Consider the following 17,781-nt stretch of genomic DNA (forward strand, 5'->3'; position numbering starts at 1 on the left):
TTAATACAATACATTTGATAAAAATGAAAGTACAGTTGCTGTGAAACAGTATCAGAAAAATAGACTCTAGAAGGAAGATGGGAAATAGTTGTGTAATTAACAAGGGAAATGGTTTTTCCTCTTATGACGTAGGCACGTTGGAGTTAAAGGAAATTTGAGATGGGATACATTTACATCAAGACTTTTGAGTCACTGGAAAATACTTTAAAACAGGATACTTCTGTGTTGAACAAATCTGCATTTACAAGTGTGTCTTTTAAATTATACTCTTCCTACAGTTCACAGTGATTTTGTTAATCACAAAGAGTAGTTACAGAGTTTGTCTGTGGCAATCAACCGAGTTTGTGCCCCATCTTTCTTGCCTTCCTCCAAGTGGAAATAATAAGTTTCCACACCTAAAATCCCTTCAGGGCTTAATCCAGAGGCCATCTTCTTAGTGAACACTCCACCACCTGATTTTTCTGCTTAGCACTTAAACCCATCTCACGCATTACATGTTATACTTATCTTGATTATTATCTCCTTCTCCATTAGAATGTTAAAAGGATAAGGATTTCTGTCCATTTGATTCGCTGGTCTCGCTTGCTGCCTAGAACAATGCTCGGCACATAGTAGGTGCTCAATATATATAATATATAATAACATACCATATATGAAAATACCAAATACATAACATATTATAACTTGTATAACATGTAATACTATATGACGTATATATTACAAATTATGTTGTTTTATACTATATATTTTATATTATAATTATATTTATATTATATACTGTATTATATATTATTATATTTAGTACATATTCTATTTCACTTATATATGTTCATTATATTATATATTGCATGCCATAATATACAACGCGTATTTTAATGAATCGTTGAATACTGTAGATATTCCCCTTAAGCTCCTAGTAACAAAGGCACATAAGAAAATCGATGCACAGGGCAGCGGCAGGGGTGGGGGGGAGGCATGTTTCTAAGAGGACCCAAACATGTGGGCTCCAGGAACAGTGTGTGGTCAGGACAAGAGCAAGGGCTGAGAGTTAGATGATCTGAGTTGAAACCTTGGCTCTGCTACTTCCTAGCTTTGTGAAATTCAGCAAGTTATTCAACCTCTCTAAACTTCAGTTCCCACTCCCATAAATCTGGGGTCATAAGAGTCCTTGGCCCATAAGTTTAATGTGAGGACTGCATGAGTTCCAGTTCATAAAACACCCTGCAGAGCATCTAGCAGATAACAAGCTCTCCAATAAAGTGCTAGATGATGGTGGTGATGATTCCAACGAGGAGGAGAACAAAGATGATTGTATTGTGACAAGGAATGAAGATGGGAAAGTAAGTCCAGCAGACAAAATTCTCACAAAATCCTCAGCTCCTAGTCTCTCTTCTACCTCCCCCTGCATTTCTAGCCCATGAATTCATGCACAAACATTTGATAAAATAGCACTCAGATGTCAAGAAAGGAGAGATGTTAAAAAGAGGTTTTGCCCACATCAATCAAAGACTATGAAGTGCTGGCACTTCTTCCCATGCAGTTCTTAGCAGTCCAGGGCCCAGAGAAACAGGAATCACAACACCCTGACAAATCAGAGCTATGGGGAAATGTGTCATTTTGTGTAACTGAGTTTTGTTAAGTAGCTTAGCATCTGCTCAGGTAGGCGTCACAATTTTATGGGTTGTGTTTCGTTTTGCTTAGATTTTATTTGTTTGTTTCGACGAAAACTCTTTCCCAAATACATCGCAATTCTCTGCCCAGACCCTGTTTGTGCATCACCAAGATCCACTCAATTCAGTCTGCTCCACTACTCTCCCACAGCCTCAATTGTTCACCAGCTTCCTGTGAGGAACCCCCAGGGCTACAGCAGGAGAAGGAGCTCCCTCACAGTAACGCAGGAATGCTGACCAGGCTGGACCCACAAAGTACTGGCTTTCCCACCAGCGGCCCAAGCATACCCAACGCAACCCAGAAGAGTTGGGGTGTTGATGCCCCCCACCTGGTGGCAGATCTGACCAATAAGAGGTCAAAAATGGGCAAGAGCCAAGAGAAAAGTTGCTTGCCCTTCCCTCCAACTCCAGGCCAAATGGCCCAAGATGCAGAGGTTCTAAGTGGCCTCCCTGGAGACGGCAGGGTGACTGAGGAACAGGCTGGTTTTTGTTGTAAAGCTGTGACTAATTTAATAACATACCAATTTATATTTGGACTCCCTTCCTTCAGGCCTGGCCTCCTTCTTTCCCTCGCTCTTGTTCCCCTGGGATTGCACCCTTAATAAAACATTAGCATGTACTGTAATTTTTGCCTTGGGCTCTGTTTTCTAGGGAATCTGGGCCTCTACAATGGTTGGGACTCTTCATTATAATGATCAGCTCTTAGACTGTGTGGTAATGAAGTGATGGGCTCCCTTTGGGTCAGCCCTTAAGGAGATACTTAGGGCTGTTCATCCAGAAAGTGCCTGAGGTATAGTGATTAAGAGCTCAGACTGGTGCTGGCCTGCCTCATTCAAATCCCTGCTCTACCACAAGCTGTGAAACCCTGGACAAGTAATTTCAAATCAAGCTTTTGTTTCCTCATCCATAAGATGTCGATAATCGGAGTACCTACCTTACAGAATCCTTGTGAAAAGTAAATGAGTTAATACTTTTCAATGCCTGGCACATAATAAACACCAGTGGCAATGGGGGTTAGCCACTGATTTCTCTCCCTGTCTGATTAACAGGGTTATTCCTAGCTGTTGTTAGTATGCCTACCTACAGCAATCTGTCTGCTGTGCAGTTTCTAAAATACTGTAGGATTATACATCAAGAAGTCTAGCTTACTAGAACTGTGTGCAAAGTAAAATTAAAAAGATCTAGGTAAAGGGCTTCCCTGGTGGCGCAGTGCAGGAAAGAAGAATCTGCCTGCCAGTGCAGAGGACACGTGTTCGAGACCTGGTCCGGGAAGATCCCACATGCCGCAGAGCAACTAAGCCTGTGCGCCACAACTACTGAGCCTGCACTCTAGAGCCCGCGAGCCACAACTACTGACACCCACGCACCTAAAGCCCATGCTCCGCAACAAGAGAAGCCACCGCAATGAGAAGGCCACGCACCGCAATGAGAAGCCCACGCACTGCAGTGAAGGGTAGCCCCTGCTCGCCGCAACTAGAGAAAGCCCACACGCAGCAACAAAGACCCAACGCAGCCAGAAATAAATAAAATAAAATTAATTAATGAAAAGAAAAAGGTCTAGGTAAAAACCTAAGAGTTCATGTATAGCAGAACAAATTCATTCTAAAGATTATTTAGAAGGCCCCCAATAGCAATTTTTGCTTACACTCTGGTTCTTGAACATATTCTACCAATTATCAAGCTCCAATTTAGCTAATTATACATTTTTGAGTCATGTGGTACGACTGTGGAATATAGAATTCTGACTTAGCATTAACACCACTGGGTGTCTACACTATCCTAGCTGTGAAACATAGGAATTTAGTGACCATAAATGAAACTCTTACTCATTCCAATTCCGATTATTTGCCTTCTAGGATAAAACTACCTGACAGACAGATGGACGACGCCTGCACTTTTATTTTTTTATTTATTTATTTTAATAAATTTATTTTATTTATTTATTTATTTTTGGCTGCTTTGGGTCTTCGTTGCTGTGCACGGGCTTTCTCTAGTTGCGACAAGTGGGGGCTCCTCTTTGTTGTGGTGCGCGGAATTCTCGTTGTGGTGGCTTCTCTTGTTGCAGAGCATGGGCTCTAGGTGTGCAGGCTTCAGTAGTTGTGGCACGCAGGCTCAGTAGTTGTGGCTTGCGGGCTCTAGAGCGCAGGCTCAGTAGTTGTGGTGCACGGGCTTACCTGCTCCACGGCATGTGGGATCTTCCCAGACCAGGGCTCCAACCCGTGTCCCCTGCATTGGCAGGCGGATTCTTAACCACGGCGCCACCAGGGACACCCTGACATCTGCACTTTTAACAATCAGAACAATGTTTTATGAAATTGTCATCCAAAAGTTAATCACCGTGTTTTCAATTCAAGGCTCATTCAGTCTAATCATGTGGCAAATATTTCTTTAGAAGTATACTCAAGGTGTGAGAAAGATATGTATAAGTCTACCCAGGTTCAGGGAAAGATGCTGATATGCATGGGAACAGGGGACAGACAAACATGGAAGAAAACCTTAACCCTGCTTTGTATCACCACAGCCTCATTCCAGATCTCAGGGCCTCATGCTGGCTCAATATGATGTGATATCTATTGAATAGAATCCCCTGTTGAAGCTGACCTCAAGTCAATGTTTATTTTTAAAACTAACAGGGCTTTATCAAGGTTCCAGAAACATCTTACCAATGCCAGCAGCCCATGGGGATGGAAATTACCGATTGTGAGATGTGCTACTGATATGTACGCTATAATAGCAATAAATTAGATTATCAAAAAACACTTTCATAATAATGTTGAAATTCTGATTAAGTGAAACCCCTAATGGTTTAGGGGAAACCTCAAAGTCATGCTTTTAGGATACAGATAATGAGTCAAAGCAAAAGAACTCTGTGACTGTCATTGGGACAGCTCTCAAAGACCCTTTTTCCTTGGCTTCCAGATCCTAGTGTATACTTCCTAGTGAATTCCCAAATAGGTGTTATAAAAGAGAGCGGGCCCAAGGAACAATGCATTTCTCTCACCAGCCAACCACTCAGAAAAGGCAGTGAGCTCAAACCTCTGTACTTTTTGAACTTGCACACTTCTTACTCTTCAAGTGCTGCTTTGGCTACACACTTCCAGGGCACCTCCTTGAGATACTTGGACATATCAGGGAGCCAGATCCACTCACATGCAACCGTGATCTTATGTCCTTTGCACAGTTTTGTCTGTTGGCTCAATAATACATGAGAGTGACAAAAACTGTAAACCTGGTCTAGGGGTCGGCAGTCTACAAATCAGGCCTAGCCTTTGTGGCCTGGCCCAGCTCAGTCCCTCCCTCCAATGATCTTGAAGACTTAACTTCTTTCAGAAAAATGTTCATTTACCAACACTCCTAGGCAGCTGCACATTTAATATGAAGCTATCAAAGTCAAAGCTTCCAAGCCCCATAGAGGACCCTAGCAATGGTTCACAGGGTTACACATTTCTATAAATTTTGCAAAAGTAATATACCTAAACCACAATCATTTAAAACTTCTTTCTCTTTCCCCTCAACTTCTCCTCTATTATATTCTGCATCACCAGATAAAGTAGTTGTAAGCATCTGAGGGATCTAAGGGAGAATGAGTTGAAGATGCATTAGGTTTGCACTTAGTGGCATATATTTATGTGGTTCACCATCAATTCAATGTATAGACAAATTGTCGTTAGCTGTCCATTGTAGGAATGGCTTCCCAAAACCCTTCTACTACCCATTGCACCGAGACACCCAGCATTGTAGCATGGAAGTGAAGGGAAAGAGCTTGTATCACCACATGACCATATCCTGGGGTGGCCAGCACTAGAATTATGGCCATTGGGAAGGAGAAACTAGGTACAAAATGTACAGAGCCAGGAGCTAGTCTGTGGAAAATTCCCCAATCATTAGACATGTAAATTTGTAATTAGAAGACTTGGTTCTTGCCTATAGAGTCAAAATCAAAGTTCTGCAGCAAAGTTCTCTACTGAAATGCAGCATAAGTGCACCATGAGTTCTTTCCTTTGGTGGATTAGACTCTCAGACATGGAAATTACTAGACGTTTTTTGTTTACAGAGCACAGACCTGTAGCAGCTATTATTAAGAGCAAGTAGATCTGCAACAACTCATATGAGAAATAAACTTGATAGAGATGTTTTCAACTTTGACATTGATGGAGAGAATACACATAGCACTACCAATAACAAGCTGTGACTCTAGAGAAACATTTCTAAACTCTCAGTGAAAAAACAAACTTCAATCAACCACGTTGGAGGAAAAATAATCTTTCTGCACTTTTTATAGAAACAATTACAAGATTATTATCCTATAAGAGGCAACCAAAGAAAAAAGGCAACCAAAAAATGCAGGGGAAAAAAGTATCAGAAAGATGTGTTAGACAATCAATCAACACAATATTATATTTTTCCTGAGCTTTGTGATATTTGTGTTTGTTGGCTTTCAAACTCATGATTTACTGTGATTTCTTTCCTCATTCTAAACAAATACAAAGATTTTATAGTCGTACTTTTTATAATTTTTCTCAAAGCAGGCACACCAAATTGCATGAGCTTTAAGCCTCACAAAACCTCGATCCATTTCTGGGGTTATGCATTCCTTGACAATTAAGCCTTGCTTATATATCATCATCCACTGACTTTAATGCCCTGGTTATCTCTCAGACTGTCTTGTCTCTAACTGGAATTTGTAAAAATCATCCCACAGTGCCAAAGGGTGATGCTAAGACCGCAGTGAACATGATGAATGGCCAACACAAGGCACTCACTTAACGTTGTGTCACTTATGTATCCCACGGTTTGCAATTACATGCTTTTCTATCTCTACTACCCATCCCTGACTTAATCATCTGCGCATCTTCTTCAGTGCAAAGCACTGTGCCTGCAGGGAATCTGTGCACGATAACTGCGGCAAGTAGAGAAGGAAGAGGTGGAAGATGAGGGAAAAAGGCAGCAGAGGAGCAGCGAGAGCAAAGAGGCAGACTTTTAAGAATGTGGAGAAAAACTGAAAATGGTTTAAGCTCTATTTTATAGGTCTTGGGGCTAAACCACAAAGCCTTTGTGTTTTTACCATAATGTGTGTGCGTTTGTGTGTGTGCGCGTGTGTGTGTATGCTGGTGTGTGTGTACCTCAAATTCTTATCTTAATTCCTGCAACATTTATTCACTTTTTGACTCAAAACATTTCCTATTCAATATATTATTTTTACTTGGTACTATTCTCACTAGCATGCTGCTTTTTAAAAGCAACTCGAATACTAACTATGTTATGTAAATGAAAATCGGTGAATTTAATCACAAAGAGTGTGGTCCTAGAGGAGCTACTAAGTCCTCCAATGTCCAATGGGAAAATTTGGAGAGTCCTATTATATTCAATCATTTGTATACCAGTGCCCAGAATTTAATGTAAGTTGAATTGAATCCCACACACAACTCTTTGTAGATTCTCTTTCGATAAGACATGCGTTCATAAAAACTGGCAAGCTAAAACTACAGGCTGCAGCCCATTTTCATTTTCATCTCATTTTCTTTTCAATGAAACACTGTGAATGTAGCGGCATCACATAAATATTTATCAAACTCTATAAACCTTCCAAATGTAATGATAAATGAAAGTATCCTTCAACATGCATATAAAACACCTGCCAAAAAAACATTTTTAGAAGACTGAAATGAGACGCAAGCTATCCGAAGTCACCGAAGGCAATAAATTTATCCCACTACCTTCTGGAGAGTCACTAATACATGAAGAAAGCATTTGATTGTTTTTGTAACCTCTGCTTACTAGGCCTCTGAAATTTCATTCTTTGTTAACTGAAGAAGTAAATATAATTCAGTATCACTTGGCACTGAGGAAATCATGACCCTGACATGGAGGGCCAGGTAAGCCATGGGAAACTTCTATTATTAAAATATAAAAGGAAGACTGATTTCAGAGAAAAGACCACACAAGTTTCTAGGTTGTTGGCTTGCCACCCTATTTGGATTTCGTCTTTATGCTGGTCACTAGTTTTATCATTTACTAGTTACCTAGGGGCAATAGCGGCTCAAAGTTGATATACAAGGCAGGCATAATTACAGATTCGAACCAACAGTCTTCTATTAAAACCTAAACTGCCTTCAGCCAACAGTTAAGAAAAAAAGGTCAAGAAGAAGGCACGTGCTGAAAAGAGTAATAAAAACATGCTCTTCTTTATTTTCCAGAAGCTTCTAAACTTCTCTCTGGCCTGATTTACATGACAACTACTACGTTCATCTGAATGTTATGGAGTGTTCAGGGCTCCTCCGGGAACATTATATTTCTCTCAAATAATTATGATCAAGAAGTCTAGAGCTAAGGTTAAAAATCCAGAGCCGAGGAAAGTTTCTGCTATCACTTGATCATAACTTCATTCCTCTCCTTTACTTGCTCTGGTCCCAGGGGCAAATTTTGAGCCAAAATTCAGTGAGTCTCTTTTGACCTAGACGGGTGGAGACAAAAATATCATCTTGAAAAAAGAATAAGGATGGGGAACACCATTGAGTCTGGAATTATCATGAATTGCACCAAAGCTGCCGAATAGCATCTGCCTTACACCTCAAATTGTCAAAAAGGAGTTTAACAGGCAAGTTTGGGGAGAAGAAACTGGAAAGATTAACAGCCAACCGTAAGATAAAATATGATTTCTGGTGCCCCTGAATATCAGAAAAGGGAAGCTTATATTTTATGACATTATGCAAGAAACATGATCCTATGGATATTACCCACCATTTTAAATATCTGTGTTGGGACATCCGATTTCTGCAATGACAAAAGCTTCTCAAATTTCTAACAATACAAATTTTCCCGTTCTTGGTTTTCATTCACCCACTCTTAACTCTCTAATGATTAGTCTGCAGATAAAAGAGTATTAGACTCAGCGCTGGCAGCCAGTAAACATTCTTCAGTTGAACTAAATAAATAAAAGCTCTATGTATTTATTTCTTTCCCTGGCCACCAGTTGAAATGAATCCTTCTCCCTATAGAAGATCAAGTACAGCATCTCAACACTGGAGAGCTTGAAAGATCCTGGTCCCACTATAGAGGGCCCAGGTCTGATACCTGTAGCTCTCTGTGTCACCACTGCCTGGCCCAGTGCCTTCCACAAAGGTAGGGTCCAAATAACATCAAGTTATGAAGACAGTAGTGAGAGCTGTCACATGCTATGTTAGGCTGTATTATTATTCAGTAATTATTATTATTAATTATTCAGTAATTATTCATTCCTCTTCCTCCCTCCCTCTGTAAGAGAAGTATTACTCTCTACCCCACATCAATATTGAACTTAGCCCCAAGACCTTCTTTGGCCAATGGAATGTGGGCCAGTCTTGAGCAGAGGCTTTAAGAGGCACCACAAGCTTCCATCAGCCTCTTGCACTCCTGATCTGACCTTGAGAACACTACATCCCAGACAGTGAGTACTCCCTTCAGTCTGGGTCCTGAAGTAGGAAAGACATGTAGAACAGATCGTAACTCAATCTACAGCTTGCAGCAACTTCAACTGTCTTCCCAGACTTAAGAGCAAGAAGAAAAAAATGTCTGCTTTTAAAAGCCACTGAAATGTTGTGATTGTTTGTTATGCAGTAATAATACAGAAAAAATCTGACTAATACATATGCTTAGCAAGGTTATTACGGCACACTGCAGTGGAAAAGAGGGGAACTGACATGAGATTTGGAGTCCATTGCACTAGAGCACCAATTCCAGTTCTAACAACTTCCAGATGCCTGACCCTGTTTGGGCAAACCTCACTGAACCTCACCATGCTGGATTACTGTGACAACTAGAAAGTACCCACAAAGCACCTAGCATAGTGCTAAGCACACAACAGGTACTTGATAAATGGAAGAAATAATATAATTAGTAATAACGGATGGTAAAATATCTTCCTAATTACCCATGATTAATGTGCTAAACTGGAAATTGTTTATCTGGATTAAATACTTCTTTAACACCAGGTAAATAAAAGAGTGAAGTCATTACTCAAGTTTGCAGTTTACAAAAGAATCTAATAGAAAATCACTGTTTAAAATGTACAGCGTGTTCTGTATAAACCTTCTAAAACTTCTGAGTAGTCAAGAATATGCATTCCTATTATGTCAAAGAATAAGAATGCGTTCTCTGTGAAGGAAAAAAAAGATTAAATTGCATCTTCCAGACTGGTCATTTAAATTGTCAAATCCACTGTAGTTGGGGGCTCCTCAGTTAATCCATTTACTGTGAACATTATTAAACGTTTATTAAATGCCCGTGCATGGTAAAGAATTTCAAAGGTATGGTTTTGTTCACTGAGCTCCAAAAAGGTCAAGAACATAAAACTACTAAATGGATCAACTAATCCCAGCATAAGCTGTCTCACAAAACAGGAGCACTGCAATTACTGAAGCACAGAAATAGATTTTGATCCATTGGGAAGGCATTCAGAAAACTATCACCACTAATGAATAACAGAAAATTTATTTGGATTGGAAAACTTGACTAGAAAAGAAATTTATCTAAAATATGAGCTCAATTCCCTGCCTTTCCAAAGAATAAGGAACAGGATTTTACAGAAAAGATATAATCTGATAGACACCCTCTAAGGATCCCAGGTAAATTTAGGGTAGTGTTTCTGAACCACACACAGAAGGACTGCTTGGAGTGCTTGAATGAAGATCCCTCAGCTCCTGCCCCAGACCAACTGAATCAGAATCTTTGGGAATCAGGCCTAGGGATCTGCATTGCTGACAAACTCTCCAGCTGATTCATGTGCATGCATAAGTTTAGACCCATTAAACAAGGCAAGCCATGACAGACAGAACCTTTGCCGGATGACTTAAGGTTCTTGAAAGACAAAAACCCAAACAACTTTAGGCCGTTTTATTATGCCCAAGGGGTCAAATGAAACAACAGAGTCCGAACTTAAGACCCAGTAACAGCTGTAGGGCTAAAGAGCCACTCATTCTACCAGCAGCTCCAGCCATGATTTTTAGAGCTTGGAGGCAAAGAGCTGATTGATCATTCAACAGTAGCGCAAACCCAATAGCACCATGGTGATGGCTTCTCTTGTTGGACATACATTTGCCAAACTTCCCCCTACCCCTAGCATCCCCGTGGCACAAGTCCAGGCAATCATTCCGCATCAGCTTTTTGGGCTGGGATGTTAAAATCTGCAGGAAGTGAGACAGAAGGAAGATGGTTAAGAATATTACCATACGGAAATTCTAATCTTCATAAAAATGTCAACATTAAGTTGAAACTTTTTTCCTATAACCTAGAGAAAAAGATAGTTTTACTTCCTAAAAGAGGGAAACAAAATGAAATAAAAAGGAGGAAAAGATTGGGATTGACCTATATACACTAATATGTATAAAACAGATAACTAATAAGAACCTGCTGTATTAAAAAATAAAATAAAATAAAATTCGAAAAAAAAGGAGGAAAAGAAATAGTCACTATGGTTTTAAAAATGAATCATTCTCTAGGAAAGTAAATCAGAAACATGGGTAATGAATGCAAAGAAAAGAGCACTGAGTTAGGACTGAGGAGAGCTGGTTCTAGATCTAAATCCTCTAATGGGTATGTGGGTTTGCACAACGCACTTAGCTATTTGTTACCCCAAGGGAGTTGATGTCATAAGAAAAGATTTTTAAGTCACAAAGCAATGCCAAAATGAAAGTGGCATTTTTATCACTCATGGCAAAATTTATTTTATACAATCCAGAATATAAGGAAACAATGCAAAGTAGGGAGTTGTTTTTACAACAGAGTCAAAAGACATCAAACTCTTGGAGTCAAAAACACTAATTTGAAAACAGACATGCACCCCAATGCTTATAGCAGCACTATTTACAATGGCCAAGACATGGAAGCAACGTAAATGTCCATAGACAGATGAACGGATAAAAAAGATGTGGGGTGTATATATATGTATGCAGACACACACACACACACAATGGAATATTGCTCAGCCGTAAAACAGAATGAAATAATGCCATTTGCAGCAACATGGATGGACCTAGAGATTATCATACTAAGTGAAGTAAGTCAAAGACAAATATCATATATCACGTATATGTGAAATCTAAAGAAAAACACAAATCAACTTATTTACAAAACAGAAACAAACTCATAGACATAGGAAACAAACTTATGGTTACCAAAGGGGAAAGGGAGTAGGGATAAATTAGGAGTTTGGGATTAACAGATACACACTATTATATATAAAGTAGATAAACAACAAGGACCTACTGTATAGAACAGGGAACTATACTCAATATCTTCAAATAACCTATAATGCAAAAGGATCTGAAAAGGAATATGTATATATGTACACACATATATACATACACACACACACATATATATAACTGAATTGCTTTGCTGTACACCTGAAACTAATACAACATTGTAAATCAATTATACTTCAATAAAAATAATTTCTATTTATGTAAAGAATTATAAAAGCAGCTACATCATCAGACGACTATACACACATTTTCTGAAATAACACCCAAGATGAGAACAAAACAGCACGGTACAAACATGGAAAATCTAGGCCACTCTCACCAAATTGCATCAAGCTACACCAAGAGGAAACTAATGAAAACAACTCATTGTGGCTTGATGTAGTCATGAAGGTTGCAGTTGTTAATGATCCAGCCTGACACCTTCCTGTTGACCTACCTACCTACATCCACCTGAGCCCCAAAGGTAAGCTTCTCACACTGAAGAGCCACACAAACAATGGGACTGCGAGGAAGAAGGAAGGTGATTAATGGCTGGTGCCATCAGTCAACGAGCCCACGAATGTAAGGACTTTGAAACCCATTTAACACTTTATTGCCTTACAGATTTTAGATCAACAACAAATTCATGTGTATCTAGGAACATGCAAGGAAGCCCATACTTGTCTTTAGATGGGAGACAGCAGTGTATGCTGCAGTTACTCAGAGCTCAACCTGAAACCAGGCTCCAAGTTATGTATCTTCTCTAACATCAGTTCATGAGTTGATGAGTATTAGTTCTGGAGGGGCTGTTGGGAGAATTAAATAAGACCCGACTATAAAACCCTTCATACGGTGTGTTGCCTATTGCAAGTACTCAATGAAGTCATTATTATTAATAGTAAAGTATTAGCATAGAATAGACACCCAGTAAAGGTTACTACTTTTTCTTTCTCATTTTGTACTTCAAAGGTAAAAATATATTCTAATCAAATGACAAGTTATATGTAATAAGATAGAGTATATGGCTACATCAGAACCCAGTTTTCTTGACATCTACCTTTTCCTTCATCATGGCTATGGAGATCAATTTTACAATTTACACTAGCCAAAATGAGAAACTATTCGTACAAAAAATTTACAATTTACAGTTTAAATTTTTGACAGTATACACAGTTTTGTAACTCCTATCCAATATTTAATACTTTCTCAAACCCTTTTTCTAGTATAATTAATGTACAACTAGTATCCCTATGATGACACCTTCCCACTATGTTTTCTTCATCATCATCATCATCATCATCATCATCATCATCATCATCATCATCATCATCATTACTGGGAACAAAACACCCTGTGAGTGTTGTAGAAAATGATTTACTGGATACAAATGTGGCCCCAAACTGTAAAGTGCTAATAGTACCATTCACACAGGAATAGAGAAGACACAGCCCCTGTCTTGAGATGTGTGCAATCTAGAGAAGACTAGAAAAAGGCACTGTGTTGATCAAGGAACACACACACAAACACACACACACACACACACACACACACAAGCAGGTGTCCAAGCACCTGTACATTTAAAGGCAAATAATGACAATAATAAGAATAGAAATAAAATCTATATCTGTATCTATGACAGTGTATAAATAAACAGGTAGGGGACAACGAAAATATTGGGACTATTTTGTCCCATATTTTAAAGTGTTTCTGTAAAAGGTAAATCCTTACAGATAAAATCTTAAGACCATTTTTTTTAATAAATAAAAGCCACAACATGCCTCCTCTATTCTATCATGAAAACATTTGTAGAAGGTTGCCTCCATGCATTAATGCGGCCGATACAGTGCAAATGCCTGTCATTCAAGGGCCAGATGTGCCTGGGAAACACAAGAGACCAAGCAACTAATGCAATATCACTTTAGAAAAGCCTTACTATAAAGGGAAAGACTGGCATATAAGATCCATTTGAAAAGCCATTTCACACTTCTAATTTAAAGCCAATTCAAACGTAATTCACTTTATCAGGGCCCTTAATTTAGTGAAGGTCAGAAGTGCACTCAACAGAGGTGACAATTATTTACACGTATTGAAAGATAACCTGGTGATGGCAATGCTAAACCAGAAAAACAAAAACCAGGGACTCCCACGGAAAACCACTGGCTATCACTGTATAAACAGGTCTTCTTACAAGTCAATGCATTCTAAGGAAAAGCTTTTACTTGCATCACCTCTGCACCAAATGCAACCTCACTTGTCATTCCGTTTGAGTGCAAGAATAGCCATGCACTTTTCCAATGTTGACAATTCATGAGAAGAGAAACAACAATTCTGGCACAAAATATGAAACTTACCACTCTCGTCATCTATGTTGAACCTTCCAAGACCACTGCCATCCCTGATGGAGTACTGGATCTCTCCATCCCTCCCGGAGTCCTCATCATGGGCGGTAACCTGCAGCACGCTTGTCCCAATCCGTGAGTTTTCTTTTACAGACCCAACAACAGCAAAGTCTGGGAAATAGGGAGTATGGAGGTTTTCATTGACGTCCACTACTTCCACCTCAACAAAGGAAACGGATGACAGAGAGACAGGCCGCCCTTTGTCTTTGGCCCGAACGGTGAGGTTATAGAACTGTTGCTTTTCATAGTCGAGCTCTTTGCTCAGGCGGATGGTGCCGCTTGCTTTATCTATTTCAAATCTCCCATTATAATCATTGATCAAAGAATAGCGCACTTGACTCCCCAGTCCCAGATCTGGGTCATGGGTCTCCAGCCAAGCAATGACAGTGCCAATGGGAAGGTCTTCAAGAACCTTCACACTATAGCTACTGGGAATGAAAGCTGGGGAGCAGTCATTGACATCATCCAAGAAAACCTTCAGGGTGACAACGGAAAACAGCTGCTGGCCACTTTCTGCCTTGTCTCTGGCTTCTATTTTTAAAGAGTAGTTTGCTTTGGATTCCCGGTCCAATTGGTCAGCTACATACACGATTCCAGTGGAGCTATTGACGGCAAACTGCTGTGTATCTGTCAAGACTGAGTAAGTCACTTCACCATTAGAACCCAAGTCTTTGTCTCTGGCTTCCACCTGAATAATCTCAGTGCCGATACTTGAACTTTCAAGAATGTTAACTGAGTAACTGTCTTGAAGAAAAATCGGGCTATTGTCATTAGTATCTTCCACATTGATGGTAAGCAACCTCCACGAGGACTTCTGTGGATTACCTAAGTCGTAGATAGTGATATTAAGGAGATAGAGGTCTCTGTGTTCTCGATCCATGGGCATAAGGACTTGAAGTTGCCCAGTCTCCATATCAATATTAAAACAACTATCCGTATTCCCATCGGATATTGTAAATAGCACCTTTCCATTGAAGCCAGAGTCGGCATCATAGGCTTTAATCTTCAGGATGTTAGCACCAACGGGCAGATTCTCCTTCACGGCCACATCAGAAGGAAATGACTTGTCAAAATGTGGCCCCTGCCTATTAATTGAATAAAAGTCAAGAAATCCATCTTCCAGATTCAGCTTCCCATTTGCTTTGGCCTTAATGAGTAGTTTCTCTGCAAGCTTCTGAGCCACGCGAGTTTCTCGGCAACTGAAGCTCTTCGAAGACACCTTCCCGTGCAGGACTGAAATGTTAACAGACATAGGGTCCGCAAAATTCTCCCCATCGGTGGCTGTAATCCTAAGGGCAAAATTTCCATTTTTAATGCCAGGATTCATCAGTGACTTTTTAAGCTGCAAAACACCAGAGTCTGGGTTTAAATAAAAGAAACCAAGTTCATTTCCAGAGATGATTTTGTACTTTACAAGTTCCAGTTCATCGATATCGATCGCTGAGACAGCTGTGATATGGCCCCCAACTGGAAAGTCATAGGAAATAATTCCCTGGCAAGCCACTTTTTCAAAGAGAGGGCTGTTGTCATTGACATTTCCTATTCGAATAGTCACATTGACCTCACTTTCATGGCGGTACGGCGAACCCCAGTCAGAGGCTCTGACGATGAACCTGTATATTTCTGGCGAGGATTCAAAATCCAATTCTTCAGTTGTGCTAATAACACCTGTAAACTGGTTAATGGCAAATGGCAACATATTCAAGCTGGCAATACTATAGGTGATGTACCCATTTTCTCCTTTATCCTTATCAGAAGCTGAAACTGTCAAAACACTTGTTCCTGCTGGAACACTTTCATTCACAAAAGCATCATACACTGGCTGCTGAAATTCTGGGGTGTGATCATTCGCATCTTCTATGCTGATGGTGACTTGTGCTTTTAGATCTCCTTCTTTATTTGTCACTCCCAGTTTATAAACCTCCTTCTTAATGGTATTCAGTGGCTGTGCTGTGACGATCAGACCTGACCGAGGATTAATTTTGAAGTACTGTGCATCCCCTCCAGGGGATAATTTGTATTCCACATCTAGAGGTTCAGGACTTAATTTTACTATAGCAACCACGACACCAGGAGGGGAAAATTCACTAATGCTCACATCGTACGTTTCTTTTTCAAACCTAACCGGGACAGTGTCTCTTTTGGGGTTGGCAATGTGGACTATCTTTACTGCTGAAAATTTCTGAGGTGACCCCTTGTCTTTGGCTTGAAGAGTGAGATTGTAGCCATAGGGAAAGCTCCCCCAGTCAACCTGCTTCTTCTCCTTAATCCTGTACTCATTCATCCACTTTCCTTCCTTAGCCAGGAAGAACTGATCTAAAGGATCCCCAGCCACAATGGAAACAGACTCAATCTCTCCATTGGCTCCTTCATCTAGGTCATCCACTGTCACCAGCGCATATATGGGCTCTTTGTCCAGTGAGAAAGGAACATGAGTGACCACGTGGAGAGTTGGGGCGTGCTCATTTATTCGTTCAACGTGAACGTAAAGCTTTGCAGTACTGCTCACTCCATTGTTTCCATAGAGCTTCATCCCCCGGTCCACAGCCAAAATTTCCAGATCGTATCTATTCTTTTCATCATAATTTAATCGTCCACTTAAAGAGATGACACCACTCGTGGGGTGAACTGAAAAGAGATCAACTTTGTTCTTAAAGTAGTAGTAGAATTCTCCATTGGAACCGATATCTGCATCTGTTGCTGTCACCTGGGCAACGCTAGTCCTTAAAGGTGTGCTTTCTGCGATTGTAACAGAGTAGGTTGTGGGTGAAAATAAGGGTCTCAGATCATTCATGTCTAAAACCTGTATGCTCACTTTAGTCCATGCTTCCAAATCTTCTCCTCGAACAGAACCTTTTACTATCAATAAATAATTGTCCTGAATTTCCCTATTCAATATGGCAGAATTGCCACCTTTAGTTCTTATTCTGAGAAAACAGAAATCTGCAATGATGACTTCCTCTGCTTTGAAAAAGCCTTCTTCATCTCCAGACACTATTCTGTATTTGATATCCCAGGACAGATCTATTAAGGTGATGCCCATTCTACTCTGGCTGTTGACGTAGGTCCTTGCTGCCGAGTTCTCATACACGGTAGCATTGTAAATGGAATGTGTGAAGTGGAAACCAAGGGGCCCGGTCCCCGGCAGCCCCTGAGAGACAGTGGCCAAAAGCTTGAGAAGCAGGAGAATGAGGCAAGAGGGAGGCCGTGTACCTACACAGTATCCCATAGTTATATCCATCACATCATACTTCCATCCTGGAGGGGGAAAAAGAGAGAGAGAAAAGATAAATTAACCTAGAGGAACACGGGAGAAGGAACAGGAAATAACTTATGAAAGAGTGTTTTTTAAAAACTTTATTATAAAATCTTTTTACTAAAACATCAATATGAGAAAAAAAAATAGAATCCTTACGACTACTAGATGACAAGGAATTCAAAACCACTAGAATTTAAATTTATCTTATTTGATTTGTTTTAAATGATACTTTT

The 17,781-nt window shown here is 40.0% G+C and overlaps 1 protein-coding gene across 2 annotated transcripts in view; it reads right to left on the reverse strand.

Moving 5' to 3' along the window:
* The window catches only part of FAT3 (FAT atypical cadherin 3), a 559,321-nt gene extending 541,791 nt beyond the window's left edge, over positions 1-17,530 (reverse strand). For both annotated transcript variants that reach the window (XM_059929409.1, XM_059929408.1), the window contains exon 1: positions 14,242-17,530. In XM_059929409.1, the coding sequence (XP_059785392.1) occupies positions 14,242-17,530 (3,289 nt within the window). The remainder of the gene's footprint in view (positions 1-14,241) is intronic.
* Between the last annotated feature and the right edge of the window lie 251 nt (positions 17,531-17,781).

The sequence above is a fragment of the Balaenoptera ricei genome, chromosome 8 (assembly GCF_028023285.1).
Source record: "Balaenoptera ricei isolate mBalRic1 chromosome 8, mBalRic1.hap2, whole genome shotgun sequence".
Classification (NCBI taxonomy): domain Eukaryota; kingdom Metazoa; phylum Chordata; class Mammalia; order Artiodactyla; family Balaenopteridae; genus Balaenoptera; species Balaenoptera ricei.